The sequence below is a fragment of the Larus michahellis genome, chromosome 1 (genome assembly GCF_964199755.1).
Source record: "Larus michahellis chromosome 1, bLarMic1.1, whole genome shotgun sequence".
NCBI classification, from domain to species: domain Eukaryota; kingdom Metazoa; phylum Chordata; class Aves; order Charadriiformes; family Laridae; genus Larus; species Larus michahellis.
The window spans coordinates 78,452,574-78,465,536 of NC_133896.1; the positions used below are offsets into that span (position 1 = coordinate 78,452,574).

Sequence of the window (12,963 nt, forward strand, 5' to 3'; positions counted from 1 at the left end):
TCTGGATAAAGTACTGCCTGTCCTGAATTTCTCGTTTGTCATTTTCCTTCTGTCTTCCACCCAGAATCTCACAACTTCTGAAAGCTTTAAGATGCAAGTGCACCACTCTACTAATGTGCAAAGCCCTGAAAATGCCTCTTCCCCAAACTATTAATATCGATGCGTATAGGAGTTCATGGGGAGAACCAAGTAACAGGTGGTAGAGATAATATTACGCTGGAAAAGAGCAGAGCTGCCACTGCCCATGTGTTGGGAGGCTAATGTCTCACATTCATTGTCGTGTGCTAGAATGCACTTGGGGCACAGAGAAATGTCACACAGATGTCATACACAACCTGCCAATCCAAATCCAAGAGTTACTTCATTGTACCGAACTCTCAATGCCAAAATCAAGAAAGAATTGCAAACACCACTCATGTTTCAAATTAATCAACTTTTAACTCTTGGCTGTTGTATAAATTGTTCGAAGCACCATTGAACAAACATGAACATCTCTTTCTCAGTCACACTAGATCCTAAGTGCTATCAGTGATGTCAAGAAATCCCAACCCTGGTGTTTAGAGTTAGGCTTCTGGTGCACAACAGATCATCTGGTATATTGAATACTTAGTGTAGTAGCAGCAGGTTCCTGCCTCAGGTTCTTCAAGCCTAAAACTACATACATACAAAAGTCTTTGTCACCTGCAACCACCACTTCAATGCAGAACCTTTGAAAAATCAATCCTATTTTCATGTCTCCAAACACCTCTTCAAGTATGTAACTCTACTCACCAAGTTCAAGGTTACCAGTAATTCGCTGTTGGATAATACTTTTATCCTAAAATGATGCTATAAATTCAACAGTGTGGTAATTGCTTTATCCAACACATCTTTGGACATCAACAGTATAGTTGTATAGCTGTCCAGAGCAATCAGGCAGCAAAATGAAAAAGCACCCTAGCATATACCGTTAAAGAGGTATAAAAATGCAGAGGGATATAAAAATCTCAGCTGAAATCTAGGTTTCTTCTGGTTATCTATTTTTTTAAATCACTTTGCCTTATCTGTGAAAAGTGTTTGTTTGTTGGGGCGGTTGCACTATACGCATCTACTGCAATACACCAAACTCAGGAAGTCCCATGACACGAGTAGCACGGTGCATTACAGGCATGGTTCACATGCTATGTTTAAGCATAAGCCTGCACTGCCACAATATTTCAGGCATGTTGAATACAAAGTTTCAAAAAGGTTTGCAGTTTTCCGCAAAAAAAAGTTCTTTTGAACTGCTTTAGTTGTATTGCCTTAGAGATCCTGGCTGAAATCTTGCAATAGGATTAATGTAAGTACTCCTGTGAAACACACTGCAAATCATAAAAGTGCCCCCAATCTTTTTTTCATCCAGAATATGCCATCAGGAATGGTGTTTTCGTCCCCCTACTACTGCCTACACTGAGAAACAAAAACAAGATTGCACGATTTACTTCTTAAAAGCCTTAGAAGCTTCCATTCAGTCAATGACTTGACTTGTAAAATTAGCATAATTGTAAGTGACAGCCCGTGGTGTTTCTACCAATAAAACTGATGTTAACTCCAGATGGGATTCAGCAATGCAAGGGTACCGAAAAAAGAATCGGAAAGTCAAAATATTACACCAAGCCCAGAAATATCCCTGTCATTATAAGTGTACAGATGCAGAGCCGCAGGACATCACACATATGTTGGAGTAAAGGTATTTCAAACCCTATGTAATATTTCTTCATGCAAGACAACTTTCAGTGAGTTGCTGACCTCTGAACACGACACCTCACGTGAGCCCAGAAGGTGTCCAACTTAATGACATCCCACCATATAAATCCTTTAAAAGCCTAACTTAGGTTGGTCTGACATGATGCATAGGCCACATTTATCCTTCTGATATTAAAAAACAAACACAATGCCAAATCCAACCCCACAAGAACAAAAACACACTAACAGTTTTGATAAATAAAATCACAGGTCACAATTTTGTTACGATGTCTCTCTTCTTAAGTCAAGGGATACAAAGCATTTTATTCTCCCCACATAACATCTCCCTCTAAGCTCTTCCTTTTGGTTCCTGAAACTTCCAAAGCACTTCAGAGTGATACCACACAGGAGCCAGTGCTCTTCACCTCCACATGAAGACTTTCCTGGAATCCCTGCCCCACAGCATGCAGCTCTCCCAGCTCCTACTTTTCCAAGGACCATTTGTTAGAAGCTATCCCCTCTTACTCTTTTGTCACATCAGACTTCTGTTTCCTTTTCCAGACAGTTCTTAGTAGGGCAATTGCTACCCGGATTCTGTCAAAGGATATTCTTCTCAGCAAGGTGCTGCTGTATCTCCCAAGTATTTCTCTTCTACCAGAACAGGGCTGGTCTTTTTGTTTCAACAACGTTTCCAAGCAGGCTTTGTTGTACTCTGACAGAGGCTAACACCATGAGGCGCCCAGCTCAGTAGCAGGGTAGTAAAATTATGTGTCTCCAAGAATCACCAGTAACTAAGGCTCTAAGCACCAGACACTTAGACAGCAGAGTCCCACCCAACATTCTCCAATTCACTTCTAGAGAGGCCAGGCTTGGGACAGCGGGGAAGTTGCATCTCGAGGCACTTCCTTCTCCTGAAAGCACCAGTTAAGAGGTTTTCTAGTGCCAGTTTGTATGAAGAGTATGAGATACGAAAGCTCATTTCTCATTATCTCACTCGTGACTTGGGGTTGAATTATAAGTGGTAAACTCAAGGTGAAAGGCTCCAAATCCCATTACACTTTCCCTCAGCCATCTAGCATGCAACTGCCCCAAGCTGCTATTATTTTTGATCTCGTAATACCTATGATAATATCGATCACTGAAACTATTTTGTGTGTACCCTGAAGCACAATGGCACAGTTTTTGCAAATTTCAGCTAACGCACAAAATCCCAAATTGAGTGAGTAGGCTTTTGCCAGGCTGATTTCTGCCAACTTACCAGAAGTCATTTCAGTAATATATTATCAACATAATTCAATTTCATTATATGTCTCCCTTATTTTTGTCTGTCCTTGTGCCTTGTGTAAATATGCACCTGTAAATTATTAGTACTTGGATAACGATAACACAAAATGCAGCTAACGAGATAGGAGGAGATGTAAAAATGCTGCCTCTGATTGAGAAGTCACTCAACACTGAGAGAAGTGAACACGTAAGAGTATGCAGAGAATAATTTCCACTGAATTCTTCTCTTGTACATAAATAAAAATTTTAAAGGGCCCAAGTTACCATTAGCAAATAGAATCTCCAGGCACTACTCAAGAACGACTCTATGGATGACATTGTGAAAGGTACATCTTGGTCCAGGCCAGAATGAGGGCCTTGTGCAGTCAAGGAAGGATCTCCAGTGAAAACCGTGGCTCTATTAAGTTGCCTGCACAGAGAAAATTTGTTGGGAGGCGGCAGTCTTATAAAAGCTTGTGAGTCCACCACTTTTAAAGTCAGAACTTCATAGCAAATGGGTACCCTACAAAGGGTCCTTCCCTTACCCAGAATTTGACAAGGAAGAAGGCATTGGCTGGCCCCCTTTCAAAAAGCTCCTTCAGGCCCCCTTTTTTCTCAGGGAACTTGTCATAGATCTGCCGGATATCCACTGCCTCAAGGTAGGGGTCATTGTAGCTGGGGCTTGACTGCCCAATGTGCACAAACAGGTGTTTGTTATACTGCAAGAAGAGGAAAAACATGGTATTAGGAAATTGTTCAGTATATACTGAACATTCATGGTTCTTCACAAAAGACTGCTGGAAGTCACTGAAGACTTGATAGCACTTTCTAAAACAGTACCTCTGCTAATACCAGCTCATGCTGATATTTCTTTTCTGTCAATACATCCATGCTTTTTGCTTCTTCTGAAACATTATTGCTGTGTTTTTTTTCCTATCTTCACTTCTAAACCATTGCCTCAGGCTGCTGCTATATAGTCTGAAATAACCTGAGATACAGCGTTACCTGTCACAGGTCACTCAGTCAGACATCAATGATCCTGTCCTGTGAAGACCTACCTGAAATCCCACAGCAAGGTACGAGCCAAATCTTTTCTGAACTTTCCTATCTCAGACAGAGGAAATGTAACTGGCTCATCACCAATGTACGTCTCAAGATGCAGTATCACAGGGTTTAGTGAGACGGGCAAATCTTACTACTTTCATTTTATAGTTGGCACCATGGAAAAACACTGATGCAAATTCATCCCAATTGTCCCCAAATTTAAGTTCCCAGCACACCAGAGAAATATGTGGCTTCATGTGACCTTACCGTCACCTAAATCTGGGTCTATCCTCCAAGGCTGAATGGGACAGCTAGAACAGCCCAGCAGGGGCTGTGCCACTGTCTTCTGACCTCAGTGCCTCGAGGTCTGGTATGTGAACATCCATGACCCTGGAAAGGGAGGCCAGAAGCACATGGCACAGAGCTGGCTATATCACTATAGGTAATTCTACCCTCTAAGAGAAGGATATCTTGTGTTTCCCAAAGAAGGCTTTCTATTCTCATTAGAGCAATGAAGCAAGTATTTCCATAAACCTAGAGTAGCATGACATATCCATGATGAACAGGAGCCACCAGAAGACCAAAAATTAATGAGGGGTGGAAGTCAAGTGTGTCTCTTACTGTGTCTTGGTCTTGTTGTTGTTCCAAGAATGCAGAGAATTCTAACATCCAAAGTTTGGAGCTAGCAACCCTTCGTCCTTGCCAAGCTGGTGCTGATGGGGAAGGCGAGAGGCCAGTAGGAGACTCAAACCCTAAGCACATAGGATTTATATAACACAATTTAGAAAGAGAAAAGTTCGCAATAGCTTTCCAATAGAACACCTGTTGTCAAAGCTGACTAATTACATTTTCTTATGACTTCAGTCATCATGCAAAAATATCATTCACAAGGTCCTCACTATACCTGTGCTTTAAATGGCTTGCTAGTTACCTTTTGCTAAGACAGCACTGTAAGGGTTGGTAATAATGTAAAAGACAATCTACCTGGTTTTGACACCAGAGAAAACATGTTCAGCAACTTTAAGAGGACCTAGATTGAGCCCTAAATGAACAGTGAAATAAACTGCTTTAGTATCAGAATGAAGCATCACCATTAAAATGACCATTAAACTCTCAAAATGCGGAAACTGAGAAGGAAAAGACATTTGTTATTCTACTTAATGAAAAATTGGAAAGGCAATCATGTTATGACGAAAAACAGTGTTCTAGTACATGCAGCGTGGTGGAAGAACAGTAGAGATACACAAACTTTTATTTTCTGCTGAAAATAAACAGAACAGAACAGAAACCCCAAAACAACCAGTCTTATAACAAGAAGTTTTGGATTTTTTTAAATAAAACAAAATTAAAAAGCTTCAGCTCTCTCAGTGAAAGGATGGAAACTGGTGATAAGGGAAAATAATAAAAAATTAATTTTGGGCTCACTGAAATATTTCAATAGGTAAAAATATTTTTTAAAAATAATTTTTAAGCTTTTTAAAGTGTTGGCTATTTTTGAAGTCGGAATATAATTTCAAAGCAAGGAACTACATTTCCTTACCTACCTGGTAATGGTAGAGGAGGTTGTACAGCATAAGGTTGTTGAGAAAAAGGTTTCACGCTACAGAAATACACAAAGAGAAACGGTTAACAAAAAACAAAACAAACAAACAAAAAGACTCTTGACCAACTGATCGAGTATTTTCCCCAAGTAAGAAAGTGGCAGAAGTGGCTTTGGGAAATTATCTTTCTGTGTGGGCAAGAGAGGGTCGTGGAGGAAGACTCAAAAAAGAGTAAGGGGCCAGGACTGGACTGAATAAGATCTCCTTGCAGGTGTTCAGCAGGCTCTCCCTGCAGACTTGTTATTCAGAGATCCTCATCAGCCTGTGGATACCTGGTGGCCATTCATTTATCCTTTCCTTTCAAACACAGAGAGATCTAAATTCATGCAAGTGGATACAGGTCTGGGCTGTATGCCTCTGAGGCTTTTAGGCCAAGATTCAGAGATGTTCCACACCCACAACGGAGTCTAGCTCAGCTCCTTTTTAACACCACTGTAAGGAAAAACAGGATCTGGAGACGTCATCTGACATAAGGGATAGCAGATACTTAAAGCTTCTAAAAGAACCTCTCACATTGATGTTTCCACATTCGCTTTCAAGCTAAAGGCATAAAATCTACTTTTTATTTCTTATAGGATGGCTTCTATTCTTTTACTAGCCGTTTCCCCCCACAAGATATTTTAATAGTATCTGTTCCCTGATCTGTGCCACAAGCATTATCAATAGCACCACGAGACAGCAGGAACACGTCTCTTGGGTGAAGAAAGTGCTCCCACCTGCTTGTCCTTAAATTGGCTTAAATTGCTACTGTTAGGTAATGTGATAAAAAGTATATCTCCATAGCAACAAAGTAGCGCAGAGGAACAATGGCCCTGCGCTGGCCCCTCCCAGGGCTGAGACAGGAGAGCCATCAGCCCTACTGCCCAGGTGTGAAACCAGCCCAGTGATCCAGCCAGGAGGCTTACAAACCAGCCACCTTACAAACTGAGGGGGTTACTGCCTAAGTGGTACAGGACACGTTATGAAATGCAAGGGAAGAGCATTTGGGGGTTGCACAGAATTTGTTACAGGGATGTTTAGGGACAGTATGGTGATAAAAGGTGCCGGTCACATGTAAGAAGGTCAGGACAGTTGTCTGTCCATGCCCTGCACCTTGTCAGTCCAGTCTGTCCGATCTTCTTACTAAATTGTATTTCCAATTGTTTTCCTGCATGAGGGCCTCTGGGTTCTGTGTGTATGTTTGTTTCTAGAGCGTCAGCAGCGAGTGAGGGTGTGATCAGTCGCGACTATTACGCCAGACTAGCCAGCAAGTAGATGGTTTGGGAGCCAGCTGTGTGTGTCTCCAGGGGCAAGGATGCTTTCAGAAGGACCAGGAGGCTCAGGCTTAACAACAGAGAGACTGCGGAGTCTGGAAGTGGACTGAAAGATGAATATGCGTGTGCCTTTATCGCTGTGGGAAGTAACCAGGGAAAGTGAAGATCCAGCTACTGGGTCTATCTAAGTCCAGTTACTGGAGAGATTCACTCTGTGTGTGTGTGTTTGTGCATATGCACATATGTTTGTGTGCGTGCGAGTGAGGTGCCTGCACCGGCAACTAGAGTGGGGCTGTGGCCTTGGGGGCTCACCTGCCTGGGTGCCGGCACACAGGGAGACAAGGGATCCCCGGGCAGCTACTGGATGGACCCACAGTGCGCGCGTATCATTTCCCACTAACACACCTTCACCCTCATCAGCCAGAAAGGGGTACAGGATGAAGCCGTTGGTGCTGTTTGTGTTTGTGTAAGTGCCAAGCATTGTCTGTCTGTGTCGTCCTGTGTGGCCAGCCGCGTGTTTACGTGTGTATGTGTAATGTATGTGCATATTTGTGTGCGTGCCTACCAGGAATACATGCTCACCCTTGCTACTGGTTGGGCTTGGGAGCATGGAGCTGCAGCAGTCTCAGCTCTATCAGGCTGCTAAACTCAACAGTTCCCTAAAATAACCTATATTAGGCTGTTTGAGTCATGTGACATTAAAGGGGTGTAATCCATGTTGAAGGTACCACATGAAGGGTTTTATCTATTTCAGATGTTCTCATGACTCTCAGTTTGTCTTCGATCCATGGTCAGGGAATCTGTCTGAGAGCAAAGACTGCATTATCTTAGCATTTTATAAATCTTGTAATAGCTCGCGGTGTTCTTCAGGCACCGCAGAGGAAGCAGCAGAAGCACCTGCTTTGGATGCTTACGTGAAGGAATACTCACTCTTGGGAAGATCCAGCTTGGCCTGGCAAAGCTCCTTGCCAAAACTGCAAGAGAACAATATACAGGCAAAAGTCACCACTCTTAGGACAGAGATGAAAAGCAAGACTTGCTCCTTTCTGAGGAAAGAAACCACAACCTCACAGACTTTTAAAGACGTGACTGAGCTATATCTCTTCTTTCTACCTTCCTGCTTTCGTCCTCGTGGAGATGCTGACTGGTCTTTGCCTTCTTTCTACACAGTACTACTAGTGACACGCAAGCAACTGACTCAACAGTGGTTTTTAATGTTAAATATTATGTGTGCACCTTGTGCCTCCATCTCCAAAGCTTTAATAATGCTCACTCTCTTAGAGGGACTATTTTCCTCAGGAGAGCTCCACAGGAGTATTTTGGCAAATGAAAGCTCACTAGGCCCAACTCAAAGGTTAGGGGATGCTGACAGGCCTCCTCTACTAGGATTTTACATAAGGGCCATCGATTTGTGATCGAAGCACTCAGGATGAGCTTGGGAATGACAAGCTTGAGAAAGGGTCAGGATGGCCCAAATGGTTTTGATCCAACAAGATCCTGGACTAAGAAAGTGAAACAGGCACCTAATAATATTTCAGGCAGCTGAAAACCCAAAGGATCTGGTTTTTCTCTCTTCTTCTTTCTCTCTTCTCTCTCTCACTTATATCATTTTAAAAAAAGCATATAGTGAAATTCTGTGGTTTTACATCCGCGTGAGCACAAAATCAGACCCAAACTGTTGAAGCCATATGACATACTTGCTCTACAAAGACAATGCCTTTTGGCCCATTCTTCTGATGTTCTCAGGGATTTCCTGAGCAGGCCCCAACCCTTTCAAATACTCAAGTGTCTTCAGCCCAACTCCTCCAAGACACTGAATGACTCACCCCAGAAACAGCAGGGTAGGCTGGTCGTGGGAGACCAGGCAAGGCCATTTTACTATGGAAGGCAGTTGCAGAGATAATCTGGGCAGATGACATTGTAGCCATACTCTGCATGGCTTTATCTTTAGCTGCCTGATCCTGTGGGCAAGAGTAGAAACAGAAAAACCGGAATTATTATCATGATAAACAAGTTGCCTGGGTCTAATGCTGCATAACCAGGATTCTCATCAGCTTCTTTGTAGGGAACAAGCATCTCTGAAAACCTGGGTGGCAAACTTGCCAATAACTGTCCCAAGAACTCTTCAAAGCATGTAAGTCTTTCACCCATTACTATAGCTTCAGATGCAATTAATCATCCTTTCTGAAATACTGGGATGACTGTTTTAGAGACTGCTAAGCATTTATCCTTTCTGTCTGAAGGCTTTCAGCTGCACAGCTGAAATGTTTTGTAAGGGAAAGTACAACCCTAATTGACTCTTGTATTTTAATCATTGTTAAGAATATTCAATGGGAAAGGCTCTTGCTTATCAAAAAACCCTCTAAAAACAAGGTCACAAAAGGAGTTTGTCATCATCACTGCAAAAAGACTACCTCAATTTGAGACTGCATTAGTCTCAGGTAGAGTGGATCTTTTTATTCCTATCCCAGGGGAAAGAGGAAATCTTAATAAAGCTCCCAGGGCACATATGCAAGGACATTCCCTTTTGTAGTTTAACAGAGCTGTGGAATTGCACACCTTTTTACAGGCAACGACTAGAAGGTCTGATGCATATTTAAAACAAATAGCATTCTTCATTTCTTCTTCCGAGGAATGAACAGATATACAGAAGCACTTCCCCACATGCTGCCTTTCTTCCTACGTTCACTCCAATTAATCTTCATCCTTCAAACACTCCACCTTTATCTGTTACATTATAATTATAGTAGCAATGCCACATATGAATTCATGGCTTGGAGAAACTGCTGAAAGAGGTAAGCTTTCGCAGTCTTCCTCAGGAATTCTCACTTCCCAATTGCATTCATTGACCTGCAGTAAGTTCTCACCCTTGGGTCTCCCCTCACTCGAACTCCTCCACTTTCTCTAAGGTTTTTTAAAGTTCAAAGTCCAGGGATTCTGATGTGTCTAACACAGAAACATTTGGAGGAGGCGTCATAACAAAAGCTCAAGAATAAATGATAACGTCCGAGTGGAATGATCAGTAGGAATGGGCAAAACTTGCATACCTTCTTTTTTACAGTATCTGAGACTCCCGTTAGTACAAGTCAAGTGAATGGAAGGGAAACATTTTAATTGCTGAGAAAATTCCTAAGATTTTCCAAAGCTATGGGAAAGTTTTTCAGAATCCAGTTTAAATTATGCTTTAGGGAATACCTTAAGGATTACCTACAACGTTTGTTAAGGGTAAGGATTCTTTTCTGTTTTTTCATGACACAGATAAGCACCATTTCCCGGTTGCCATTGCAGAAAAGGATTTTTTTCCTCCCCTTACTTTCTCACTTGAAAAATCGTATTTGTCTACCTGAGTTTATACATGAGTTTATTGGCAAAAAGCATTTACTTGTGGAAGTATTAAAGTAAAAAAAACCCAAACAAACAAACAAAAAACACCAATTAAGAAGGGAAAAGATTTTATCCATTAACGCCTGTTGTGCTCTTCTGTTTTGTTTACATGCCTGAGACTGCTGGAAAAAGCATGTTTTTGTAAAAGACATCTCCTTTCACTTTCAGCTAACAGTTCTGTATTCATTTGTATCGTATTTCCAGCAAAAAAAAATAAATGAGAAAATGAAGCAACAAAAACTTTTACGAAACATTTGCAGTGTTTGTACTTTCTTTTATTATTTTCAAAACGCATAATAATAATACCACCACAACTTCCCTCTTTTTCCTTAGCACAGGTGATATTTATTAGCCACCCAGGGCATGGAAAACTATTGACTTCTGGGAACGGATTTTTCTCCAGGCTTTACCCTAATTTCCAGCTCTATCTGTTATAGGCACAGTGCACACTTAGAGAAGACGCCCCAATTTGTGTGGAGACAACAGTATTATAGTAATTGCTCTGAAAAGTCAGTGTGCCGCTGCTCTGATTTCTAGGATATACATATGAAAACGTATACTTGCTATGGAAGATTAACAGTGACGGAAGAACACACAGCTATCAGCAGGAACTTGGAAGAAGGGCAGCAGCTTTTGTGATTTCATTTCCTTGCTCTATGAAAATGACTAGCGAAAGCAAAGAAGTAAATGAGTTGAATCAGTGCTACGGACTTGCCTCTGCAGGCAGAAAGGAACAGTCTGGTTCTGGGGAATGGTTCACTGCAGGCAGCTGGGCAGAGCTCACAGCATGGCCTGGGTGGTGTAAAAGGAGAACAACCAATGGCTCCATGGAGCTCCCCGAGACACCTTCATTCCCTGAGAACAAAAATGGCCAGCTCCTGTGTGCTAAGTGGAAGCAGGCTCGGCTGACCGGCTTTTCAATCATGCCAAATCCCAGAGCTGTGACACACAAGGAACGGAATCAAGGTTACAGATATAAGCAGCAGTAAATCTTTTAACACCCCAGGCAGTTGTTGTTTCCTACTCGCTCTAACTTGCCTCTCAAGCAGGCTTCCACCTGAATTGACCGCTTAACAGCACCACAGGTTTCGAGCTTAGGCAGCCCTACCTAGAAGCACCAAATTAGAGAGTTGTAATTTGTAGCTCCTTCTCTTTATCAGAGCAGCTGGAAACACAACAGGCTAATGACAGATACAACACCGTTTTCCAAAAATGGACCTGACGATGGGATGTGGGGGGTGCAGTCATGACTTAGAGGTAATCACTGCTTGCAACAGGGATGCACGCACTTCAGCACTGGTCAAGACTGAGTGCCAACGGTTCACTCGCAGACAGTCCACTTCTCCCGGTGCTCAGCAAGGAGTTGCCCAGACAGCCAAGAGGAAGCACTAACAGCCAGCCACTCAATAGTCAGGGCTGGACTGGGCTGTCAAGATCCTCATCATCACCTGAAGCATGGAAGATGAGGGAAGCAAACACACTTCCCTCCAGATCACTTACTGCCATACCAAATCAGGAAGGTCAGCATGGACCTTCCTTCTCTGGCTGTCTTGATGACATGTAACAAGGACCAGACCTCATATCCTGCTCGGCAAGCCCTTTCTGGATGGCTCACATTCTAACAGGGGACACCCTCTTGTGCAATTGTCACCCACAAACTTAACCTTCTTGACATTTCTGGCAATTCAGTCTGAGCATAAAACCCATCTCCCTGCTTCAAATCTGAGTGGAAGTAAATGTCAAGAGGTATCAGTTCATTAGTGTGATCTCAGAGCTCTTCCTACAGAAAGGAAAACACAGATTTGCTCAAGCAAGTAGTCAACTATTTTCATTCTCGTCAACCCTCTTCAAATTAGGTCTGAATTAATCAAGGGTCAAAGTCTATTCACCGTTTTACCTGAGAAAATGCCAGCTGGCTTTATTGCTTCCTCTCAGTGGTTATGCCAACTCAGAACACTTTCTCACAGACAATTCCATATCATTACCACTAGTAGAGGTGGAACTAGCACTGCAGTAACTATAAGGCCACCCTTTCCCAAGGCCAGCGTGACACCAGGGACTGATTACTTGTCAGTATTTGTAAGCATAAACCACTCCTTCTCAGGAAGAAGCTGAGACGTCACAGCTGAGAACGTGAGTCACAGAGCTACAACAATACAAGTGTTTGCACAACACTTCCTGGGAAGTACCTTTTCCTCCCTGTCTTACTACAGTTCAGAGGCTAATCTCACCCTTTTTTAAAGCTATTCAAAGAGGGAACGGATGAGGGAATGGCTGACTCAGGGGGCTTGTGTGATATGCTAAAGGATACCCATCATACCTTGAGCTTGGCTTGGATCTCTCTAGCTTTCCGCCTTGCCAGGACCTGGATGTGACTAGATACCTGCATTGAAAGACAAAATCAATCTTCATTCCAGAGGAGTACTTGGTAGCTACTTGCAGAAGTAAACATACTTTAGGCACCGTGTGCAAGAGGGAGTTATTCAGAGTTGAGGGGAGGGCAGGCTGAGGTAGCAATGACGTAACATAACATAAACGTAAGTGTCATGAAATGAGGTGGGGGACCAGCAAAGATGGGCCATTAAGGCCTTTTCCAATTCAAATGGCTTTATCAAGCCAGACACTTCCTCTAAAACTAAAGAGCCCATCCTTAAATCTAGGGATTAAGAGTTTCTGATCTCTTTGCTCCTCATCTTGGCCTCCTCTTGGGAGAA

At 42.6% G+C, this 12,963-nt stretch overlaps 1 protein-coding gene across 20 annotated transcripts in view; it reads right to left on the bottom strand.

The window, feature by feature from the left end:
• Positions 1-12,963, bottom strand: part of TEAD4 (TEA domain transcription factor 4) — a 60,111-nt gene that overhangs the window by 12,578 nt on the left and 34,570 nt on the right. For 15 of the 20 annotated variants that reach the window (XM_074588308.1, XM_074588335.1, XM_074588440.1 and 12 more), the window contains 6 exons: positions 12,570-12,632; positions 8,692-8,826; positions 7,796-7,839; positions 5,556-5,611; positions 4,633-4,763; positions 3,513-3,686 (listed from right to left, as the gene is read on the bottom strand). In XM_074588308.1, coding sequence (XP_074444409.1) covers positions 3,513-3,686; positions 4,633-4,763; positions 5,556-5,611; positions 7,796-7,839; positions 8,692-8,826; positions 12,570-12,632 — 603 coding nt within the window. The remainder of the gene's footprint in view (positions 1-3,512; positions 3,687-4,632; positions 4,764-5,555; positions 5,612-7,795; positions 7,840-8,691; positions 8,827-12,569; positions 12,633-12,963) is intronic. The other 5 variants (XM_074588411.1, XM_074588464.1, XM_074588422.1 and 2 more) reach the window with 1 other exon arrangement.